We start from the raw sequence: 20,492 nt of genomic DNA, 5'->3' as shown, positions 1-20,492 counted from the left end.
CAAAGATTCAATATTGAACTTGAGTCAGGTATGTGTATATAAAACAACTAGTCTAGAATTATACTTCATAAATCGAAGTCCAAATTAAGGTCATATCTGATATAAAATGTAAACATTGCCCATTATTTTAAAAAGTGAGGGATTATCTTAGCCTTCATTTTAAATATTAGATGGCTGCATTAATGTCCTTGAGTTGTATTGGAGAGTGCAAGAGTTCAGGAGAAACATACCAGACACTTGAAAAAAAAAATTACATATTAGAATTATGGGAAACCCACATTTATTTGTTGATTCCTTTGTGCATCCCAACAAATATTTATTGAGCCCTTGTGATGCACAAATGACCCCACCAAGTACTATGAGGGCTGCAAATATTCTTGTCTTGAAGGAACTTATCATGTTCGGGGAAAATAATACGTGTGCACACCCGTAATGATATTACAACTCTGAATCTGGTGAGTTTTATATGAGTGCAGGGCTATAGAGGAGGCATTGGGAAGAGAGTCTAGGAAGAGAGAACATCATGAGTCAAGCTGAAAATAGGGAAGTAGAAGGTGTGTTTGGGAAAAGTTGAGAGTCCCATGTGGCTATCGTCTAGGGTAGAAAAGGAAAGCAGCAAGGGAGCATAAGCTAGAAAAGTCCACTGGGAGAGCACATGAGGGGCTTCAGGACCTGTCGAGGATTAGTCTTTTAGTCAGTAGGACCATCACTGGAAAGTCACTGAAGACCTCTAGATATGGGAGTGATGACATTAATCTGATGGTTGTCAACAGGATGCGCTGGAGGTGCGGAGAGCAGAGACCAGAGAGGAGCCAATTTCTAGTCCAGGGTGAGGTGTTAATATCCTACACTAGAAGGATGGCAGATAGAATGGAAAGGAAGTCACAGAATGGAGAGGCATTGTGAAGGGAAAAGAAATGTAAGATTTGATAGCAAATGAGATGGGATGGAGTGAGGAAGAAGGAGGAAGTAAACATTGAAATCAAGTTTCCTGGACTAAATGACAAGGAATATCATAGTGCTTTTAGCAGAAATAGAGAATTCAGGAGAAGGAAATGGTCTGAGGGAAATACTAAAATTCATTTTAGAAATGCTTAGCAGATTGAATTGTTGCAAGAGTCACATCCAGGTAGAATAGCTAATAGGCAGTTGAAAATGTGGGAGTTTTCCATCAAAAGAAAGCTCAGGGCCGAACAACTCGACATGGAAGTCATCCATGGGCTCATATTAATTCCTAAATCATCCAGCTAACTTTTACCCATAGGACGTGGAATATAAGCATCTGTATATACCTATAAATACAGTCTCACTTGGGTTTCACCTCACACCAGTCAAAATGGCCATCATCAAAAAGTCTACAAATAATAAACGCTGGAGAGGGTGTGGAGAAAAGGGAACCCTCACACACTGTTGGTGGGAATGTGAACTGGTGCAGCCACTATGGAGAACAGTATGGAGGTTCCTTAAAAAACTAAAATTACGGTTACCATATGATCCAGCAATCCCACTACTGGGTATATATCCAGAAAAGATGAAAACTCTAATTCAAAAAGATACATGCATCCCAGTGTTCACAGCAGCACTATTTACAATAGCCAAGACATGGAAGCAACCAAAATGTCTATCAACAGATGAATGGATAAAGAAGATGTGCTATATACACACACACACACACACACACACACACACACACACACAAATGGAATATTACTCAGTAATTAAAAAGAATGAAATAACATCATTTGCAGCAACATGGGTGGAACTAGAGATGATCATACTAAGTGAAGTAAGCCAGAAAGACAAAGACAAATGTCATATGATATCACTTATATGTGGAATCTAAAAAAATGATACAAATGAACATATTTACAAAACAGAAATAGACTCACAGACATAGCAAACAAACTTATGGTTACCAAAGGGGAAAGCGGGGGTGGGGGATAAATTAGGAGTTTGGGATTAACAGATACACACTACATATAAAATAGATAAACAAGGACCTACTGTATAGCACAGAGAACTATATTCAACATTGTGTAATAATCTATAATGGAAAAAATCTGAAAAAGAATATTATATATTTATATATATGTATATATGCATAACTGAATCACTGTGCTGTACACCTGAAACTAACACAACATTGTAAATCAACTACACTTCTATAAAAAAAATACAGTCTCACTTGAAAAGCACACAGGAAAATAGAAATAAGCATTTGTTTATTCAACAAATATTTATTTAACCCCTTCTATGTAGTAGACACTGGGCTCTGCTCTGGAGACTCAGCTATGAGTGAAGGACACAGCCTCAGCCCTCAGAAAGCTCACTCTTAGAAAATTTTTAGAAATAGTCCTAAATTTTCACAAAGATCACCCTATTCTTCAGGATTTCTTAGTACTTATTCCTTGGTCAATAGTCTTTTAGTATTTTTACAATGACTTTCTTACAAGCAATTAATCAGTGTTATTAAATTATTCAAAGGCTCTTCTAATTCAGTTTATTTTTCTTTCAGGATACCTATAGTGGTTTGATGGGTCCTCTGATTACATGCAGGGAAGGAGTGTTGAATGAAAAGGGAAGAAGAAGCGACATTGACTATGAATTTGTTCTCTTGTTTTTGGTATTTAATGAGAATGAATCCTGGTATCTGGACGACAATATTAAGAAGTATCTTAATAAAGATCCACGAGATTTTAAACCCTCTGATGATTTTGAGGAGAGCAACAAAATGCATGGTATATCAGAGGTTTAAAAAGGACACAAGCTCATAGAAATCTGTGGAAGGTCCCAGCCTCCCTCTTGTTGAGATAAGCTCATAGAAATCTGTGCAAGGTCCCAGCCTCCCTCTCTGAGCCCTTCTTTATTCCCAGGGGCACCTGGACTGAAGAAAGTCCTCTAAAGCTTTCCTTCAGAGGGAACCAGCCAAGCCATTGATTGGCTGCCTGCAAGGTCCAATGAGGTTTTGGACCAACTGTTTAGGGAGCTGTATCTCTGAATGCTGGGATCCCTAAACTATCAGACTGTAAAGTAATTCCTAGGAAATGAATTATCACTTATTGGTATATTTCTATAAGAATACAGGATAACTTCTAGTTGATCAAATTTGAGGGGCTGGTTTAACTGTCTCTGGAACATGAAACACCATCACCAAATTTCTGTTTTAATGTGTCTATGTTATTTAATTCTTTGAAATTTAAGGTACTTCTTTTTTTTAAGTGTAAGTAATGTGTTCTAACTGATATACCTATCCTCTCTCACCGAGATCTACTTTTGGCCAAAAGTGTGCAAAAAAATAGGTCTTGCCCAAGATAACGAAGCTAGTTAATTGCTAACATTGATTAGAATATAGTAGCCTGATCTCTGATTCAGCTACTCTTTCCCCTACAATTTTGCCTCCCTCTCCCAAAAGTTTCTTAGTGGGCTCTCTCTTTTTAATGAATGTAACTCATTTGGTTGTGTCATGATGCAAAGAATAAAAAGTTAGTAGAAAGCAGAGGAGTGAAAGTCCTCGCCATGTCAGCCCAGCTTGAGCTTGCTTTGGTAATTGTTAGATCATGGACTCAGCCCATGTGAAGTTTTCCTTTTTTTTGGAGATTCAGCCAGGTTTAGGAACTTGCCCCAAACTAGTTCTCAGAAAGTGAAATATTAAGTAAATACCTTTTAATTGCTTCAGTTTTGATTTATATAAACTTAATTCTCTGGCTTTTGTCCACTCAACTGTAGAACGGTATAAATCTGGCGACCTCACACATGAGGTGGTAATCCACCCCATAAAGGGAATATGCCTATTTGGCATATTCCAACCAACATGTACTGCTACCCAAGAGATAGCTTTTAAAAACAAACTACTATTTCTCTTTTCTGGCTCTCTTTTATAGGGATTTCTTAGTACTCTGAATTTGGGGTCTTAGATGGTGGGGACATTGGCAAGTGTGAGTGAGATTATTACATGTTTACCAGGCAGACAAAAATATTGATGACCTAAAGATCTTCCTGAATCAGTTCTAAAACCAGATTAAGTAATCATCACTAATCAAAGGCAGTTCTCTTTTTACCGTCTTAGCTATTAATGGAAAGATTTTTGGGAATCTCCATGGCCTCATCATGAATGAAAATACAATGACAAACTGGTATCTGTTAGGAATAGGAAGTGAAGTGGACATACACACCATTCATTATCATGCTGAGAGCTTTCTTTTCAAGGTAAGTATAAGAAAAGTGTTTTGGGGAAGACTTACTAACAGATTCAATATATTTCCATGGTGAAATGAGAGTTATTTGGCAATAAGGCTTGTGAGGGGTGTTAGTGAATATTAGAGAATGGAACAGAAAAATATGACTGTGTCCTTCCACTGGTAGATATGTCTTAATATGTATTTTATTATGCTTGTAATAAAAAAAAAACCTCTGAGCTTCAGATGAGTTTTCTCATCAGTTATATGGGGATAATTCAGACCACTCTGGAGTATCGTATATGAAAGGTCCCACAGTATTTTGTCCCTTTTCCTCTTTTTTTTTTTTCTTTTCTCTTTCCCTTCCCTTTTTCCATTTCTTTTCTATGTGATTAGCCAACAGAATAGTCCTCTCTAGTAAAGGAGATATTTCAAGCTTTGGCTTGGGCCCAAAATTTTACCTTGACTTTTGCCCTAGTGGGCTGGGCTGGACCATGTGTGGCTTTCTGCCTTTCGAGCATCAAGCTGCACCCTATGGGTGGTGCTGGCTGTTCCGAACCACCTGGGGAGCCGTTTAAGAAGCAGATTGCCAGGCCCCACCCCAGACCTGATGAATCAGAATCTCAGGGATAAGGTCCAAATAGTCTGTCATCTCAAGAGCTGTGCAGTCTACAAGGAAGTAGAATAGAAAAGAATAATCACATCTAATCTGCAGGGAAAACCTGCACTGCTCCTTTTCCAATTATACAGGAATGAACAGCAACTAATGAAACATCTAATATCCTCTCCCCTCTGTATATTCATTCAACACAGTTTAAGATACCAAGTACTAACCTACAGTGATTTTAGTTTCACATATTAAATGGCTATGCTGCTTTTCAGAACTTGGTTTTTTCAATCTGCATTTTAAAAATTATATTAAAAAAAATAAAATATAGTAAAACTTATAAAATTATACAATTATTTTACCTACATATACAAATTATTTTATATACATACATAAATATTTTAAATTAAGCTATAATTTACACTGAGTAAAATGCACGCTATTTAGTATACAGTTCTGTTGTGATAAACACATACAGTGGTGTAACCAACACTAATCAAAATACGGAACACCTCCATCAACCCCCTAAAATGTCCCCTTTACACCCTCTAGAGTCATCTACTTCCCTATGTTTAACCCCTGGCAACCACTGAACTATTTTTTGTCTCCATAGTTTTGCCTTTTCTGAAATGTCATACAAATGAAATCATACAGTCTGTAGCATTATGAATCTGGCTTGTTTCATTTTGTATCGGCATCTGAATTGCATCCACCTTGCTGTAACGGCAGTTTGTTCCACTCGATCTTTGAGCAATATTCCATTGTATGGATGTATTGCAGTTTGTTTATCCGTTCCCCCACTGAGGGACATTTGGGTTGTTTCCAGTTTGGGGTTATTAAAAATAAAGTCATTATAAACCTTTGTGTACATGCTTTTGTGGGAACATAAGTTTTCATTTTCCTTGAGAAAATATCTAGGGGTTGGATTGCTAGGCGATGTGGTAAGTATATGCTTAACTTTATGAAAACTGCCAAACTGTTTTCCACAGAGGCAGTACATTTTGCACGCCTACCAGAAATATATGAGAGTACCACTTGACCACAACTACATCCACATCAGCACTTGGTATCTTCCATTCTTGCTTTATTTTTTCTTAGCCATCCATTTAAGTATATTCTGGTATCTCGTTTTTTATTTGAATTTTCCTAATGGCTATGATACTGATTATCTTTTCTACCATCTGCCATCTGTAAATCTTTGGTGAGATGTCCAAATTTTATGCCCATTTTTAAATTGGATTGTTTGTTTCCTTATTGTTGAGTTTGAGGGCTGTATATATTCTGGATACAAATCCTTTCTATCTATATGATCTGTAAATATTTGCTCCTAGTCTGTGGCTTATCTTTTCATTCCCTTAACATTATCTATCAAAGAGCAGAAATTCTTAATTTTGATATAGTCCAAATTATCATTTTTTTCTTTCATGGATCATGCTTTTGGTGTCATGTCTAAGAAATCTTTGTTTAACTCCAGGTCACAAAGATTTTCTTCTAGAAGTTTTATGGTTTTAGGTTTTATATTTAGGTCTCTGGTCCATCTTAAATTAATTTTTATATGTGGTTCAAGGTTTATTTTTTGCATAGAGACATCCAAGTTTTCTTTTTTTCTTTCTTTCTTTCTTTCTTTCTTTCTTTCTTTTTTTTTTGGCTGCACAATGGCATGTGGGATCTTAGTTCCCCAAGCAGGGATCAAACCCATGACCCCTGCATTGGAAGCATGGAGTCTTAACCACTGGACCAGCAGGGAAGTCCCTAGACGTCCAATTCTTCCATCACCTTTCAGCAAAAAGACTATCCTTTCTCCCTCTGTGTCAAAATCATATTGATCATATACATGTGGGTTATTTCTGGGCTCTCTGTTCTATTACATTGATTTATATGCCTGTCCTTTCTTAAATGCCACACTGTCTTGATTGCTTTAGTGTAATAAAAAGTCTTGAAATCAGATGGTGATTGTTTGAGCTATTCTAGATCTTTGCCATATAAATTTTAGAATCAGCTTTTAAAATTGTGCTGGGATTTTGATTGAGATTGCATTGAATCTGTACACTGATTTGGGGAGAATTGATATCTTAACAATATTGAGACTTCCGATCCACAAACATGGCATATCTCTCTATTTATTTAGAACTTCTTTGATTTTTTTCATTTTGTAGTTGTCATCACACAGATCTTGTATATATTTTGTTAGTTTATTACCAATATCATGGGGTTTGGTGATAGTGTAAATAGTATTCTTTATATTTCAATTTCTAATTGTCATGCCAGTATATAGAAATATAACTGATTTTTGTATAATTGACCTTGTATCCTGCAACTTTGCTGAACAAATTCTAGTAGCTTTTGTAGATTTTCTTTTTGTAGACAGTTTTTTTGGGGGGGGGGGGGCGGGGGTTCCTACATGGCAAATCATGTTGTCTGTGAATAGAGATGGTTTTATTTCTTTATTTTCAATCTGTATGCACCACCACCCCTCCTTTTTGGTGTTATTGCACTAGTCAGGATCTCCAGTAAAATGTTGAATATTAGTGGCAAAAGTAGAGATCCCTGCCTTATTCTTAATCTTAGGGGGAAAGCATTCAGTCACTCACCATTGCATATAAAGTGAGCTGTAGGTTTTTGTAGACCCCATTACCAGGTTGAGGAAGTTTCCTTCTATTCTCGGTTTGCTGAGGGTTTTAATCATGAACAGATGTTAAATCCTATTTCTTCTGCATCTATTGCGATGATCATATTTTCCTTTCTTTAGTCTATTGGTGAATTACATCGACTGATTTTCAAATGTTGAACCAGCTTTTCATTCCCCGGTAAACCTTACTTTGTCATGATGCACTATCCTTTTTTATATATTGCTGGATTTAGTTTGCTAGTGTTTTGTTAAGGATTTTTGCATATATGTTCATAAAGAATATCGGTTGTGGCTTTCTTCTCTTGTAAATTATTTGTGTGGTTTTAGAATTGGGCTAATGCTGGCCTCATAAAATGAGTTGGGAGTGTTCTGTCCTCTTCTGTTTTCTGGAAGAGTTTGTTTAGAAATGGTATTATTTTTTTTCTCTAAATGTGTGGTAGAATTTGCCAATGAAGCAATCTGGACCTGGAGTTTAATCTGTTGGAAGGTCTTAATACAATTTCAGTTTCTTTAATAGGTATAATTTCAGTTTCTTTAACAGATAACCTGAATAGATCTAACCTGAATAAATAATCTATTCAGGTCATCTATTTCTTCTTGAGTGAACTTTGGTAGTTTTCATCTTAAGCAAATTGTCCATACCATCTAAGTTGTAGAATTCATGGACAAAACAGTTGTTCATAACATTCCTTTATTGTCCTTTTCAATGTCTATAAAGTCTTAGTGATATCTCCTCTTTCATCTCTGATATTTGTAATTTGTGTTTTTTAAATTTTTTCTTGGTCAGTTTGTCCAGAGGTTTGTATTAGTTATCTACTGCTGCATAACACATCACCCCAAAACACAGTGGCCTAAAACAACTCACTCTTATTATCTCACAATTTCTCTGGGTTAGGCTGGAAATAGTTTAGTTAGTTGGTTCTGAATCAGCATCTCTCATCAGGCTACAGTCAAGATGTCAGCTGAAACTACAGTCATCAGGTTTGACTGAGGCTGGATGATCCACTTCCAAGCTCACTCATAGGACTGTTGGCCAGAGGCTTCAGTGCCTCACCATGTGGGTATGACATGGGAGCTGGCTTTCCCCAGAGTGAATGATCCAAGGGGAGAGAGTGAGAGAGAGGGTCTAAGACTCTCGGAAGTAGGATGCCATGACTTCTGCCATATGCTACTGCTTTCAAGGACCAACCCTCAGACAATGCAGGCGGGGACTACAAAGGTTATGAGTATCAGGAGGCAGGGATCCTTGGGGGCCATCACAAGCTGGCTTCCACAGGGTTTAACAATTTTATCGATCTGTTCAAAGAACCAGCTTTTGGTTTCTTTGATTTATCTTTATGATGTTCCTATTCTTGACTTTATTGATTTCTGCTCTTATCTTTATTATTCCCTTCTTTCCGCAGATAGATAAATCTTACCGAGAAGATGTATATGACCTCTTTCCCGGGACATTCCAAACCATTGAACTGTTTGCGGATCACCCAGGGACATGGTTATTACATTGTCATGTATCTGACCACATCCATGCTGGCATGGAGACAACCTACACAGTCCTTCGAAACATCGGTACTGTTATCTGTCAGTGACGCTGGCTTAGATAGCACCAGGCTTCCTGTAGACCCTGAAAATAGGAGGCATGAGAGCCCCCAAGGAGCTCAGAGTCAAGTAAGAGAGACAGACATTTAACCATAATAGAATATGACATATGCCAAGATAGAGTGCAGAGTCCAGGGTTCATTGACAGCAGCAGGAGGCAATGATTAACAGTTTGGAGACATGAGCCAAGGTTCCATAGATGAATCTTAACAGGTGAGCAGAAGCTTGCAATGTGGATGGGGTACGAACAGCATGTGTACTGGCATGAAGTAGCACAGAGAGTATCCAACAAAGACTTACAGATACTGATGGGATAAAGTCTTTGTTGGTGAAATGACATAACTCTTGAAACAACTCATGTCATGAAAAGAATCTACTTCTATTGTTTATAAACCATCAAATTGTCTTCTTTGTCCAGACAACAGGATTCCTTACTCCACCAAGCCTCCTTGTGGAGGAGCGTCCCACCCGGCCACAGCGCCCTCTAATGGTATTGATACCCTCCCCCAATCCTGCACGTGAATGGTCAGTATTCACTCCCTAGGGAAAGGCAGAGGCCTGACACCTTACTTTTCTTTTGCACAGAAGAACCTGGCAAGGAGCAGCTCTACTCCTTTGGCAAGAATCTGGGTCCCAGAGGAGCCAAAGCAGCCTTGGTCATCCTTTTCATCATCGGACTCCTCCTTCTGATTGTCACGGTGATTCTCTCCCTCACACTGTACTCTGCAAGGAAGCGGGTGGCATATCAGGAAGTCCAGTCCTGTGCGCTCCCCACGGATGCCCTGTGACCTGCTGGTCTTCCTCAGTAGGGAAAATGGACCAGGGTATCGTTCACCAAGGAAGTCTGACACTGTTTCCTGGATCAGGCTCTGATCCTCTGGAACACATTCAAAGCAATTTGCTTTTATTTATTTATTTTCAAGGGGCTGTGAATAATCCTCAGGATAAAATAGAGAAAAAGAAGAGTGGGCATGCCTGAGAAAACTGACCCAGTCTGTTCTCTGAATGAATTCGCTGAAGTGGGAAGACCCTCTGAAAGATATCTTTGTTTTCTGTCTTTCATAATTCTTAGATTAGATAGTGCTTCCTTAACAAACCGTCACATTCTCTAGATGGACAATTTCGGGAAAGAGTTACACTGCCTCAGACATCTAACTGGGATGGCGCTGATTTTTCAACGTTGTTATGTAACATGCTTCCCTTAGTGGTTCCAGGAAAAATAACTTTCTGAGGAGTTCATGAAAATGTCTAAATCAGTATCTGCTGATAGAATTTGACCAAATGAAATTTTTGGAGGCTTTAGCCAGCTCCCCTGGCCTTTTCCTCTTTCATATAAATAGCTTGTGCACTGTTTGCTACAAAAGGCAGAGTTATATGCATTTTTAAAAATTCTGCCATTTTTGTGCAAACCTGTAGAGATACTTAAATGTTTACGACTCACTTCATGTTACACATTTTTACAAGATGTTTCTGTGGCAATGTTTGTATTTTCAAAAATCAACTAGAGAATTTGTATTTGTATTTCAGAATGTGGAGGGCTGGAATCTGAAATAGCAGGCTAGTTCTCCCACTGTGAGTCAAGACACTCCCTGAGAGTTTAGTGGGAGCTTCTAAGGGGAGGGGGGGGACTTTGCAAGAGGCAAGTCTGACCTTGAATCTTGAGTTTGATCTTTCATTCAGTTAGGAGGATCTTTCCCAGTCTCCATCTTTTATGAAATAAAGACAATCTCATCGTGTGAAAAAACAGCAGGAAGAATTAGTCGATGCAGCTGACTGGCTGGGAGGAGAAGGGATCCCACAAAATCCTCGAGTCCATGCCTCTTAAAAACATAACCTCTGATGGGAAGAGGAGAGAAAAAAAAAAGGCAAAATTGTCCCGGTGGCAATTTTTTAAACCAACAAATCAGCTCTGAGATATGTATTACAGTTTTCAAGTCTCAAATACAAAATAAAATATTGAACAACTAAACTCAACCCATTACGAGGCAATCCATGCTCTCTATATGCATGCCTAAGCTTTAGGTGTAAGATTGATAAAGGCAACATTTATTACTAGACTGAGAAATTGCCCTTAGCCCATGCTGCTGCCAGATGAGTGATACTAGTACACCTGCCTTAGCAGTGGATCATTTGGCTGTCCAGGTGAACAAGTAGGACCTAAAAAATACTCTGGTGGAGGGACCTTTCATATTTTCTCATCTTCATCTTGGTGAGAGGAAACGGGTATTTTGATAGAGGCTATAGTCTTACATAAAACAGGATGCGAATGCTAATAGTTCTGTTCATAAATTGCTTGAATGTCATATCAAACATGGTACCCAAGGATTTTGAATTCCAGCCTGCTAACCACTGATAATGTGATTTTGTAGTACGTGCTCTACAGTTTTCAGACATGTGTAGGCTGTATATTTTCATAATAATAATCATGATAAATGACTTACTTATAACTCACCTAGACAACAAATTATTTAGTTATAAGTTTTTCCTTCTCTCTTAGTTTATTTTTTAATGAAAATGAAACCACAAAGTAGTTTGATTATACCGTATCTCTTTTTAATAAAGTTTCACATATTATAAAGATGGCTATTTGCATGTTTTTTTTTCAACCCCCTACCCCAGGTACAGTGATAGGTAATTTATTTTACCGGGAGCAGGTGTTTAGTTGAAGGAGAATTATCTTTTAGATATTTAGCAACTATCCTAGTTATACTTGTTAGAAGAAATGAAACAAAGTCACAATATATCTCTACAGATAACACACTCTCCCCAAACATTGTTTCCTCAAATGTACCACATTTCTTCATTCTAATCAGCCACATTTATACACATCTTTTCCTCCTGTTACAATAGAAGAAGTGTCCCTGCTCCTAGCAGGGCCAATCTCTCCCTTAACTCTGGGCCTCATCTCTTCTTGCTTTCCCAAGAACTCCATTCCCTCACTTATCAGTTTTCCCTCCTGCATGAAGTCATCAACAATATGCTGCATTAAAAATAGAAAACAAACAAAGAGCCACTGTCTTTAACTCCATAACCTCCTCCAACCCAGTTTCTCTGGCCCCTTGATAGCAGAACTGAAAGTACCGTCCACACACTGTCTATATCACCTCACCCTATGCATCCCTCCACCCATTCCAATGGCTTCCCATCCAGAGGGCCCTGCCCCACCCCGACTTTGCATCCCAATCTGCTGTTATCAAAACCATAAGAACCATAATAATCATAATGGAAATGATTCCATTTCCTGTGGCTTCCTCCCCATCTTTATTTTACTTAACATCTCAGTAACCATTGGCAGCTCCTTCCCTTTAGGTACCCTCTCGTTCCTTGGCTCTACAACATGACCTGCCAGGCTTCCTTCTTCCTCAGTGGCGATTCCCTCTCAGTCTCTTGCTAGTTCCTTCTTCTCCCTCTGACTTAAATGTTAGCATGACCCAGGGCTTGAACTGGGCCCTTTTCTCCCTTTTGCCCTCCGGGGTGGGCTGAATAATATCTCCATAGATTCCATGGCCTAATCCCTGAACCTGTGAATGTTATATAGCAAAAAGACTTTGTAGCTATGATTAAGTTAAAAATCTTGAGATGGGAAGTTTATACTGGATTACCTAGATTGGCCCTAAATGTAATCACAAGTGTTCTTATAAGAGAGAGACAGAGGGAGATTTGACTACAGAAGGAGTCTGTGTGACAACTGAAGTAAGATGCTGAGCTGCTGGCTTTGGAGATGGAGGAATGCTGCTCTAAAAGCTGGAAAAGGCACGGGAATGCATTCCCCCCTAGAGCCTCTGGAGGGAGCTTCCTCCTGCTGGCACCTTGATTTTATTCCATTGAAACTGATTTCGGACTTCAGGTTTCCAGAACCGTTAGAGGATAAATGTGTGCCACCAAGTTTGTGGTAATTTGTTACACCCTCTCCATAGGTTATTTCACTCATCCTCATGGATCTGAAAACCATCTTTATGCTAATAAATTCAAAACGTGTTCCTCCTTGGGTTGCAGACAACAAATCCTGTTCAAGCAGATCACGGCAGCTGTCCCCTAACCAGTCTCTCCCTTTGTCACTCCTGTCCCTTCCAGCCACAGTCAACACAGCTGCAGCAGTGTTCTTCCACATCTGATCACATCACTTCCCTGGTGAATCTCCTTTACTGTCTTTCCACTTCACTTTCAATAATATCCAAACTCCTTACCTTCGTCAATAAGACTCAGACCGATTTGGCTGCCCAACCTGTCCTCCTCTCCAACTTTATCTCTGGCTCCTCTCTGCTCCAGCTTTTATCAGCTCCTGTGCCCTGCTAGTTCCTTCTTGCCTCAGAGCCTTTGCACCTACTGCTTTCTGTGCCTGGAATGCTCTTTCTCTCCAGCACCCTCATCCCCTTTCCTGCCTTTCCTACTTCAGATGTGAGCTCCCCGGACTGCCCTTTCTAAAGTGGGCCCCTCCCCCTGTTATTTCCAATTTCCATTATTTTCCTTTGTAGCACATATCACGGGACATACCCATTTTACTCATTAGTTTGATTTTTGTCTGCTTCTTTGACTGAAATGTAGGGTCCGTGGAAGCAAGGACCCCGGACCTGTTTTGCTCACTGCTGCATCCCCAGCACAGACCATAGTGTAGATACATAATAGTTGCTCAGCAAATATTACTTGAATGAGTAAATGAATATATAAACAGAACAGGCAGAACAGGGCTTAACTATCTTGACTTTGACTATTTGGGTCACAAAAGATCTCATATTCAAATGTCAAGTGTCAAGGATACCAAACAGACAAAACAGAGTTCTGGCACCATAGTTGTGAAGCCCACAGCTGCTTTGGCCTTCTAACTATTGACACTGGGATAAGGAGTGGGGGAAGGGAGGATTTGGAGGAGGATATGTTATTTAATGCACGTTATAATTACAAAAAGCAATGTCATCAAAAATAAGGAAATCCCAAGAAACTTTCACGGCTAAGGGGAGCTAAGGAGACAAGACAACGAAACATAATATGGTATCCTGTATGGGATCCTAGAACAGAAGAAGGATAGTAGGTAAAAATTAGGGAAATCTGAATAAACTAGACTTTAATTAATATTAATTTATCAATATTGGTTTGCTAATTGTACCAAATGTACCATATAGGGGAAACCGCTACAGGCGTCTTGTACCATCTACTCAATTTTTCTGTCAATCTGAAACTGTTCTAAAAATTAAAGTCTATTTTTTAAAAAAGCAACATTATACACACTCTCATGTGACACCTTAAACTCCTGAGATTGGTAGTGACAGCTATGAAAAGCTAAGTGCCCCGGGGAGGGGGAAGGGTAAGCTGGGATGAAGTGATAGAGTGGCATGGACATATATACACCACCAAATGTAAAATAGATAGCTAGCGGGAAGCAGCAGCATAGCACAGGGAGATCAGCTCCGTGCTTTGTGACCACCTAGAGGGCTGGGATAGGGAGGGTGGGAGGGGAATGCAAGAGGGAGGGCATATGGGGATATATGTATACGTATAGCTGATTCACTTTGTTATACAGCAGAAACTAACACAACGATGTAAAGCAATTTTACTCCAATAAAGATGTTTAAAAAAAAAAATCTAAGTGCCCATGATGTGGCAGGCACTGTTACATATATGATCACATGTAATCCTTACAACAACCCAATGAGGTAGGCGGTCTTACCCTTATTTGGCAAATGAGGACATTGAGACTTAGAGATTCTCAGTGATATACCTTTGGTCACATAGCAAGTAAGTGGCCAGTCCAGGAGTTGAACCCAGGCCCTTCTTACTTTCTCATTTCCTGCCAGAGAAACTTGGCACACATTGGATTATTTGATCTGATTTTTGCAGTAGGAAAAATGGCTCCCTTAACCACTACTCTTTTTTTTTTTTTTTTAAATCAGAATAATCTTTATTGATAGGCTCGGTGCTACCTTGTTAATACGGTCACGTTGTCGCCGTGGCTGAGGTAATGGGGACAGCCCCGCCCAGCGCCGGCCGGGGCCCTGGGGGCGGGGGGCGGGGTTGGCCTGGAGGAGACGTGGTTATTGCGTTGGATTCCTGCCCTCGCTGGCACGCTGGCGCCCACGCCCAGCCTCACCCCGTGCCCACTCACGCACACACACGCGCACGTTTACCCGCTCACGCACAGACCCACGGGCACGCTGGCGCCCTCGCTTTCCTGCCCGCACGCTCCCTCACTCCCACACACAACATCCTTTGTTTTAAATGAGCCCGAGGGCTCCTGATAATATACTCGCTAGTTACAGTAATCATAGTAAAATACAGATTTGTCGGGATACAGGAGAAAGTGCATGTTGACCTTTGACTGGAGGGTGGACCCCGGCCCCTCCCATCGCGGGCTCCCGGTCCCTGAAGGGGGCAGCCCTGACATGCCACTGAGACCGACCAGGGTTCTTGGCCTTCCCCAATCAATAGAAATTGACTAGAGGCCAGACAAGAAATTCAGGAAGGCTTTATCGTGGCCCCTGCTGTAGCAGGGGGAAGTGAGCACAAACCACAGTTTCCCTTGCTTGCTTGCTCGTTACATGGGGTGAGGGTAGGGGTGTGTCCAGGGGTCAGGCCAGAGGGGTGGCTTGGGTGTCTTGCCCACCCCTTAGGTGGTGCTGTGTGCAGGAGGCATGCGCAGTACCCTGCTTTTGCTCCCAACACCCTGTTTTTGCTCCCCGTTCTTCAGAAGTGGCAGTTGTTTTTGTTTTTCTCTTTCGTAGCTTTTGGTCCAGAATTTGCCTCAACTGTGCATGCACACAGTTATTTTTAGTCCCATAGAGTTTCTTTGTATTTTGTAGCTTGAGGAGAGGTGTGTCCACGTGCAAGCTTTGCAGCACTGCAGCAAAGGGTCCCAGGTCCCAGGGCTATCTCACCACCACCCCCAGCTCCCTCCTGAGTTGTCCTGCCACCCCCCAGGCCCCTCACAGGCCAGCATCCCAGGCCCAAGACAAAATCAACTAAAAAAATAAATTCTTCATCTCGCAGCTGAGCACCTGATGTAGGGGAGAGGGGCGGCTCCGGGCCTTTCTGGCCAGGGGCTCCACTAGGGTCATGGTCAGCCCCTGCCCAGCCAGTGCCCTGACGATGCCATCTGGGGCACCGGGTGGGAGAGGTGCTGAGCCCCACAGCACGCGGACAGGAGGCTGGGGGAGTACCACCACTCTTTTCTGTGCCATTCGTGACTGTTCTCAAAGACAAGGTGCCAGTTTGGGCTCTGATTACTTCTCATGTGCAAAATCTCAGCAGCCTCTTACATGGCCTCTCCACCTCCACTCTGCATTTCAATCCACTCTACATGTGGCTGGAAGACTAATCTTTTTAAAGCGCAGCTCTCTGTATATTACTCCCGCCCAAAACCTCCCTAATGCCTACTGAAAAAAAAAAAAAAAGATTCCAGACTACCTTCTCTGGCCCCAACCCCTTCACTTTTATCTCCCTCACCTTCCTCTTCCCTATACCAGTGTCAGAGGTCTCCACTTCCCATTTCCTAACAAGTTCTCTTTCTTGCCTCTGTTGTAAATTCAACACAGGTGGATTGACTTCCTGCTAAATTTGACCAACTCTGCCAGGGCTGAGGGTAACTGACAAAACTGTTGGGATTCCGTCCAGGTCCTCAGAGGAACGTGATAGCTAATGAGAAAGCAGACACGCAATCAACCATCACGCAAGGCAAAATGAGCTAAATGCTAGAATAGAAGAAAGGGATAAGGGAGGGAATAATTCATCACAACTGGGGGATCCTGGAAGGCATCCGGAAGAAGGGATATGGGAGCCTATTGGATACGTAGATTCTGACAAGGAGAGATGGGGCAAGGCATCCGTGCTTTCACTCCCTCCTAGAAAGTTCCTGTGCCAGCTCTGCCTGCCACAAACGGATGCATCCCACCAGGCCCCATCTTTTTATGCACACCCCTTGGTATACCCCACATTTCTCAATATTACTTACACTTTCTAACATGTATCATAGTTAATTGTGCACATTGCCTTATTTCTCTTACTAAGCCATGAGATCTTTAAGGAAATGGAACGTGTCACTTCATCTTTGCTTCCCCATCCATCGAGCCCAGACCTGGCCCATCACTACCCTCTAATACATGCCTTGAATGTATGGCAAAATGAGTGTAAGTTGGGCCACCTGTTTTTAAACAATTTTCAAAGTGAAAGATTTTCAGATTCCTTCATTTAATAAACCTTTATTAAAATACCTACTATGTGTCAGGCATTTGTGCTAAGTGCTGGAGATGAGAGTGGTTGGTATACACGGGTGTGGACCTGCTCTCATGAAGCTTACCATATAAAGGGGGAGACAAACGTTAAATAAATGGACAAACACATACTTGTTGAATCATAATTGTGATTTTCATTAAGAAGGAAAACTAGAGGGCAACAGTAATGGATAACATTTACATAGCACTCATCAATTGCCGGGCAATGTCCGAGGCGCTTTACATATATTAACTTTTGATCTTTATCTCAATCCTAAGCAGTATAAACACTTTACAGATGAAAAAACTGAGGTACAGGAGGGGCAAGTAACTTTCCCAAGGCCCACAGATAGTATTACAAGAATACTTAACAAAGGGACCTAATCTAGTTTAGTATTATCAGGGAAGACTCTCCTGGGAAGTGGCACCCAGTAGAGATCAGGAGGGTGAATCTGAGTTGGCCAGGCAAAGAGGCTACCGTGGAAGTGTTTTGGGCAGGGGAAGGGCTGGAGGAGGCATGGGGCTGGCTAACTTGAAGAACTGACGGGAAAGTAGTGAAGCTGATAAGGCAGGCAGTGGCCATGTTAAGAAATTTGGATTTTATCCTAAAAACAATGTACACTTTAAGTAGGGGAGTGAAAGGATCAGATGGGAGCTTTTAAAAGCTCCCTCTGGCAGCCATGGGGGAGAATGGCTGCGGGCCTGGACATAACCTGCATGCAGTTAGGAGAGAGGATGGTGGGCAAGGAGCGTTGGCAGTGCAGGTGGAGAAAAACTATGAGATTTTCTACATTTAGGAGAGAGAAGCCACAGGATTTGGAAATTGGTTATGGCACCTGGGGAGAGATTGCAATGTTACACAGGGCACTCCAGCTTTCTGCTTTGGGCATACCGGTGGATGGTGGTGCATTGAGCAAGATGGGGAAGACTGGAGTTCAGGTTGAGATGAAGATAAGGATTGCTGTCCTGGCCATTGTGTGGTCCTGGTCCTGTGAGTCATCTAAGTGGAGAGTCGTGTAGGCCATTGGATGAGGGCTCAGAGGGCAGGGCAGGGTGGAGATGTACATATGGCAGTTGAGGGCACAAAGAAGAGGCTTGCGTGCACTGACCTGCCCATGTACAAAGAGCAGAAAAGGCAGCCCAGCCCCAAGGAGCCCTCACGTTCAAAGGTCCTGTCTGCCCCCAAATGTTGCTGATTAGAGCGTCTCTGGACTATTTCTCAGCATCCACTACCTGAAAGTGGTTCAGAAGTAGCTCTCCCCCAACACCCGCTTCCTGCAGACACCCACTGCTGGCTCCCAGACCGAGGCTCCCACGGGGAAAGCAGGAGGCTAAGCACAGCCACCCGAGACCTAGTCAGACGCAGGGCTCATCACCACTGACCCCGCACTTCCCTGTCGCGCAGTGCTTCTGGAAGAGTCCAGAGTTCCCTCTTCCGCACCGGCTTGGTCTAACCCGCTCGATAGCCTTTTAGGGCCCCGTTGCTCTTTGAAGCGTTCGCACCTCCTTTTAACCTGATTCCTCCACGTAGAAATGTTGGGGGTGAGGCGTAAAAGGGGGCCATCCTGTCCACAGGGTAACAGGTCGCTTTCAGAAATGATTTCAAAAATCCCGGGTGCCAGGAAGTGGAGAGAATGAGGTTGGGGAGAGGCGCGAGCATTTGATGAGGTACCGCTCGCCGGGAAGCTCCCTTTGCTGGGGGTGGATCCCAGGGTCGCTGGATGCTGCCGCGCGCACCCGCCCCGCGTCGCCTCAGCTTCCGGAAACTCCAAGCCCCTCATTACTCCGGCTCCTCCGAGGTTCCGGAAGAGCGCAGCGGAGCTGGCCGAGAGCGCACGGGCTGGTCGCCAGGGCGCAGCGGCGGAGCCGCGGCGAGGCTAGGGCTTTGTTCCGCGGTTGGGTCTCGCGCCCTCGGGCGCGCGCATGCCGGGGACCTGCGGGTGCGGCTCTGCCCCAGGCCCGCGGCGGAGGAGCAGGCGCGATCCCGTGCGCCCGGAGCAGTCCCGGGAGCCGCCAGGCCGGGCGCCCAGAGAAGACAGCTGCGGCGCTTCGACACACAAAGACCAGTGGGATGTGGAAGCAACTGGGGAGCCGGCAAAGGGAAAGCGAAAGCCGCGGGCCCCGTCAGTGACCGGGTGAAGGCGCCGCGCCGCCCTCCCGACGCCGGGGGTACCCGGGCCTGCCCTTGTGAGCCTTCCTGGCCCAGCCCGGTGCGCCGCAGCCATGGCCATTGCTCACCTGGCCACCGAGTACGTCTTCTCAGACTTCTTGCTGAAGGAGCCCTCGGAGCCCAAGTTCAAGGGGCTGCGGCTGGAGCTGGCAGTGGACAAGATGGTCACGTGCATCGCCGTGGGGTTGCCGCTGCTGCTCATCTCGCTGGCCTTCGCACAGGAAATCTCGATTGGTAAGGCCCGGGGACAGCGGCACCGGGGAGGGCTGGGCCGGCGTTATCAGAGGTGCCCGGGTCTCTGGCGAGAAGTGATTTTACCGCGCGTCCCTGGCGGTGCCCGCCGTTGTCATGGGCGTGAACGTTGGGAAGGAAGGTAGCCCGAGTTGATGGGCCGCAGCATTCTTTGTTCGCGTGCTCCCTTTTCCCCCCCTGCTGTGGACCCTTCTCGCATCCCTGCTACCCGTTTCTGTTCCCTGCTGCCCACTAATCTCGACTCTGGCTTAGTGTTCAAGTCCCACTCTCAAGACCGGCGCCGTTGTCACCAGATTTGCCTCTCTTTTCCCTCCCACACATTTCTGCAGTCACCCAAAATTTGTGTCAGAGAAGCTCCCGCGTGGCTAAACGGAGGACGTGAAGAAAAGTAGCCCATGAAAAGTGCTTTCTCCCTTATCTTACATTTAGTTGATGTGTACTGAGACTTTACCTCTGCAGGGTTGTGAATGATGGGAAATAACTGCTCTTGGCCAGTATTAGAAGGGATACCCAAATCCTCTACGTGGATGGCCTTATTTTGAGTGTGAGATGAATGAGTCCCCTTCATGTAAACTCTCCTTTATCCTAATAACAGTTCTGTGAGATTCTGAGAGTCTGGTGGTTTGGTCAAGATCACGTGGCTAATAAACAGCTGGTCTTCCTCATCTCTTCTGACTTTGAGCGCAGGAGAGAGTGTTTATGAGTCAAGAGGAAGGCAGTGTATGAGGCTAGACACAGCTCTGTGGGGAAGGAGGCTGGTGGGGCTGGACACTGGGGAAAGCTTATGTGAGAGATTGGGCTGGCCCTGAGCCCCTGCCCGTGGGTGGGATTTGGATAAGCAGAGGTGAGACCTTTGCCAAGA

General features: G+C 43.1%; 2 protein-coding genes across 3 annotated transcripts in view; both read left to right on the top strand.

Annotated features, from left to right (window-relative positions):
* The window catches only part of HEPHL1 (hephaestin like 1), a 97,252-nt gene extending 87,457 nt beyond the window's left edge, over nucleotides 1–9,795 (top strand). Inside the window, exons 16-20 of the mRNA XM_068555300.1 lie at nucleotides 2,516–2,738; nucleotides 4,067–4,206; nucleotides 8,815–8,977; nucleotides 9,426–9,497; nucleotides 9,593–9,795. Coding sequence (XP_068411401.1) covers nucleotides 2,516–2,738; nucleotides 4,067–4,206; nucleotides 8,815–8,977; nucleotides 9,426–9,497; nucleotides 9,593–9,795 — 801 coding nt within the window. The remainder of the gene's footprint in view (nucleotides 1–2,515; nucleotides 2,739–4,066; nucleotides 4,207–8,814; nucleotides 8,978–9,425; nucleotides 9,498–9,592) is intronic.
* A 9,086-nt stretch (nucleotides 9,796–18,881) lies between these two features.
* PANX1 (pannexin 1) overlaps nucleotides 18,882–20,492 on the top strand; it is a 41,131-nt gene continuing 39,520 nt past the window's right edge. Inside the window, exon 1 of one of the 2 annotated variants that reach the window (XM_068555050.1) lies at nucleotides 18,882–19,612. In XM_068555050.1, coding sequence (XP_068411151.1) covers nucleotides 18,930–19,612 — 683 coding nt within the window. In that variant the 5' untranslated portion in view covers nucleotides 18,882–18,929. The remainder of the gene's footprint in view (nucleotides 19,613–20,492) is intronic. The other variant, XM_068555051.1, reaches the window with a different exon arrangement.

This window comes from Eschrichtius robustus, chromosome 11, assembly GCF_028021215.1.
Source record: "Eschrichtius robustus isolate mEscRob2 chromosome 11, mEscRob2.pri, whole genome shotgun sequence".
NCBI lineage: Eukaryota > Metazoa > Chordata > Mammalia > Artiodactyla > Eschrichtiidae > Eschrichtius > Eschrichtius robustus.
Note: the sequence above shows the minus strand (reverse complement) of the source record. Positions and strands in the feature narration are given on the sequence as shown.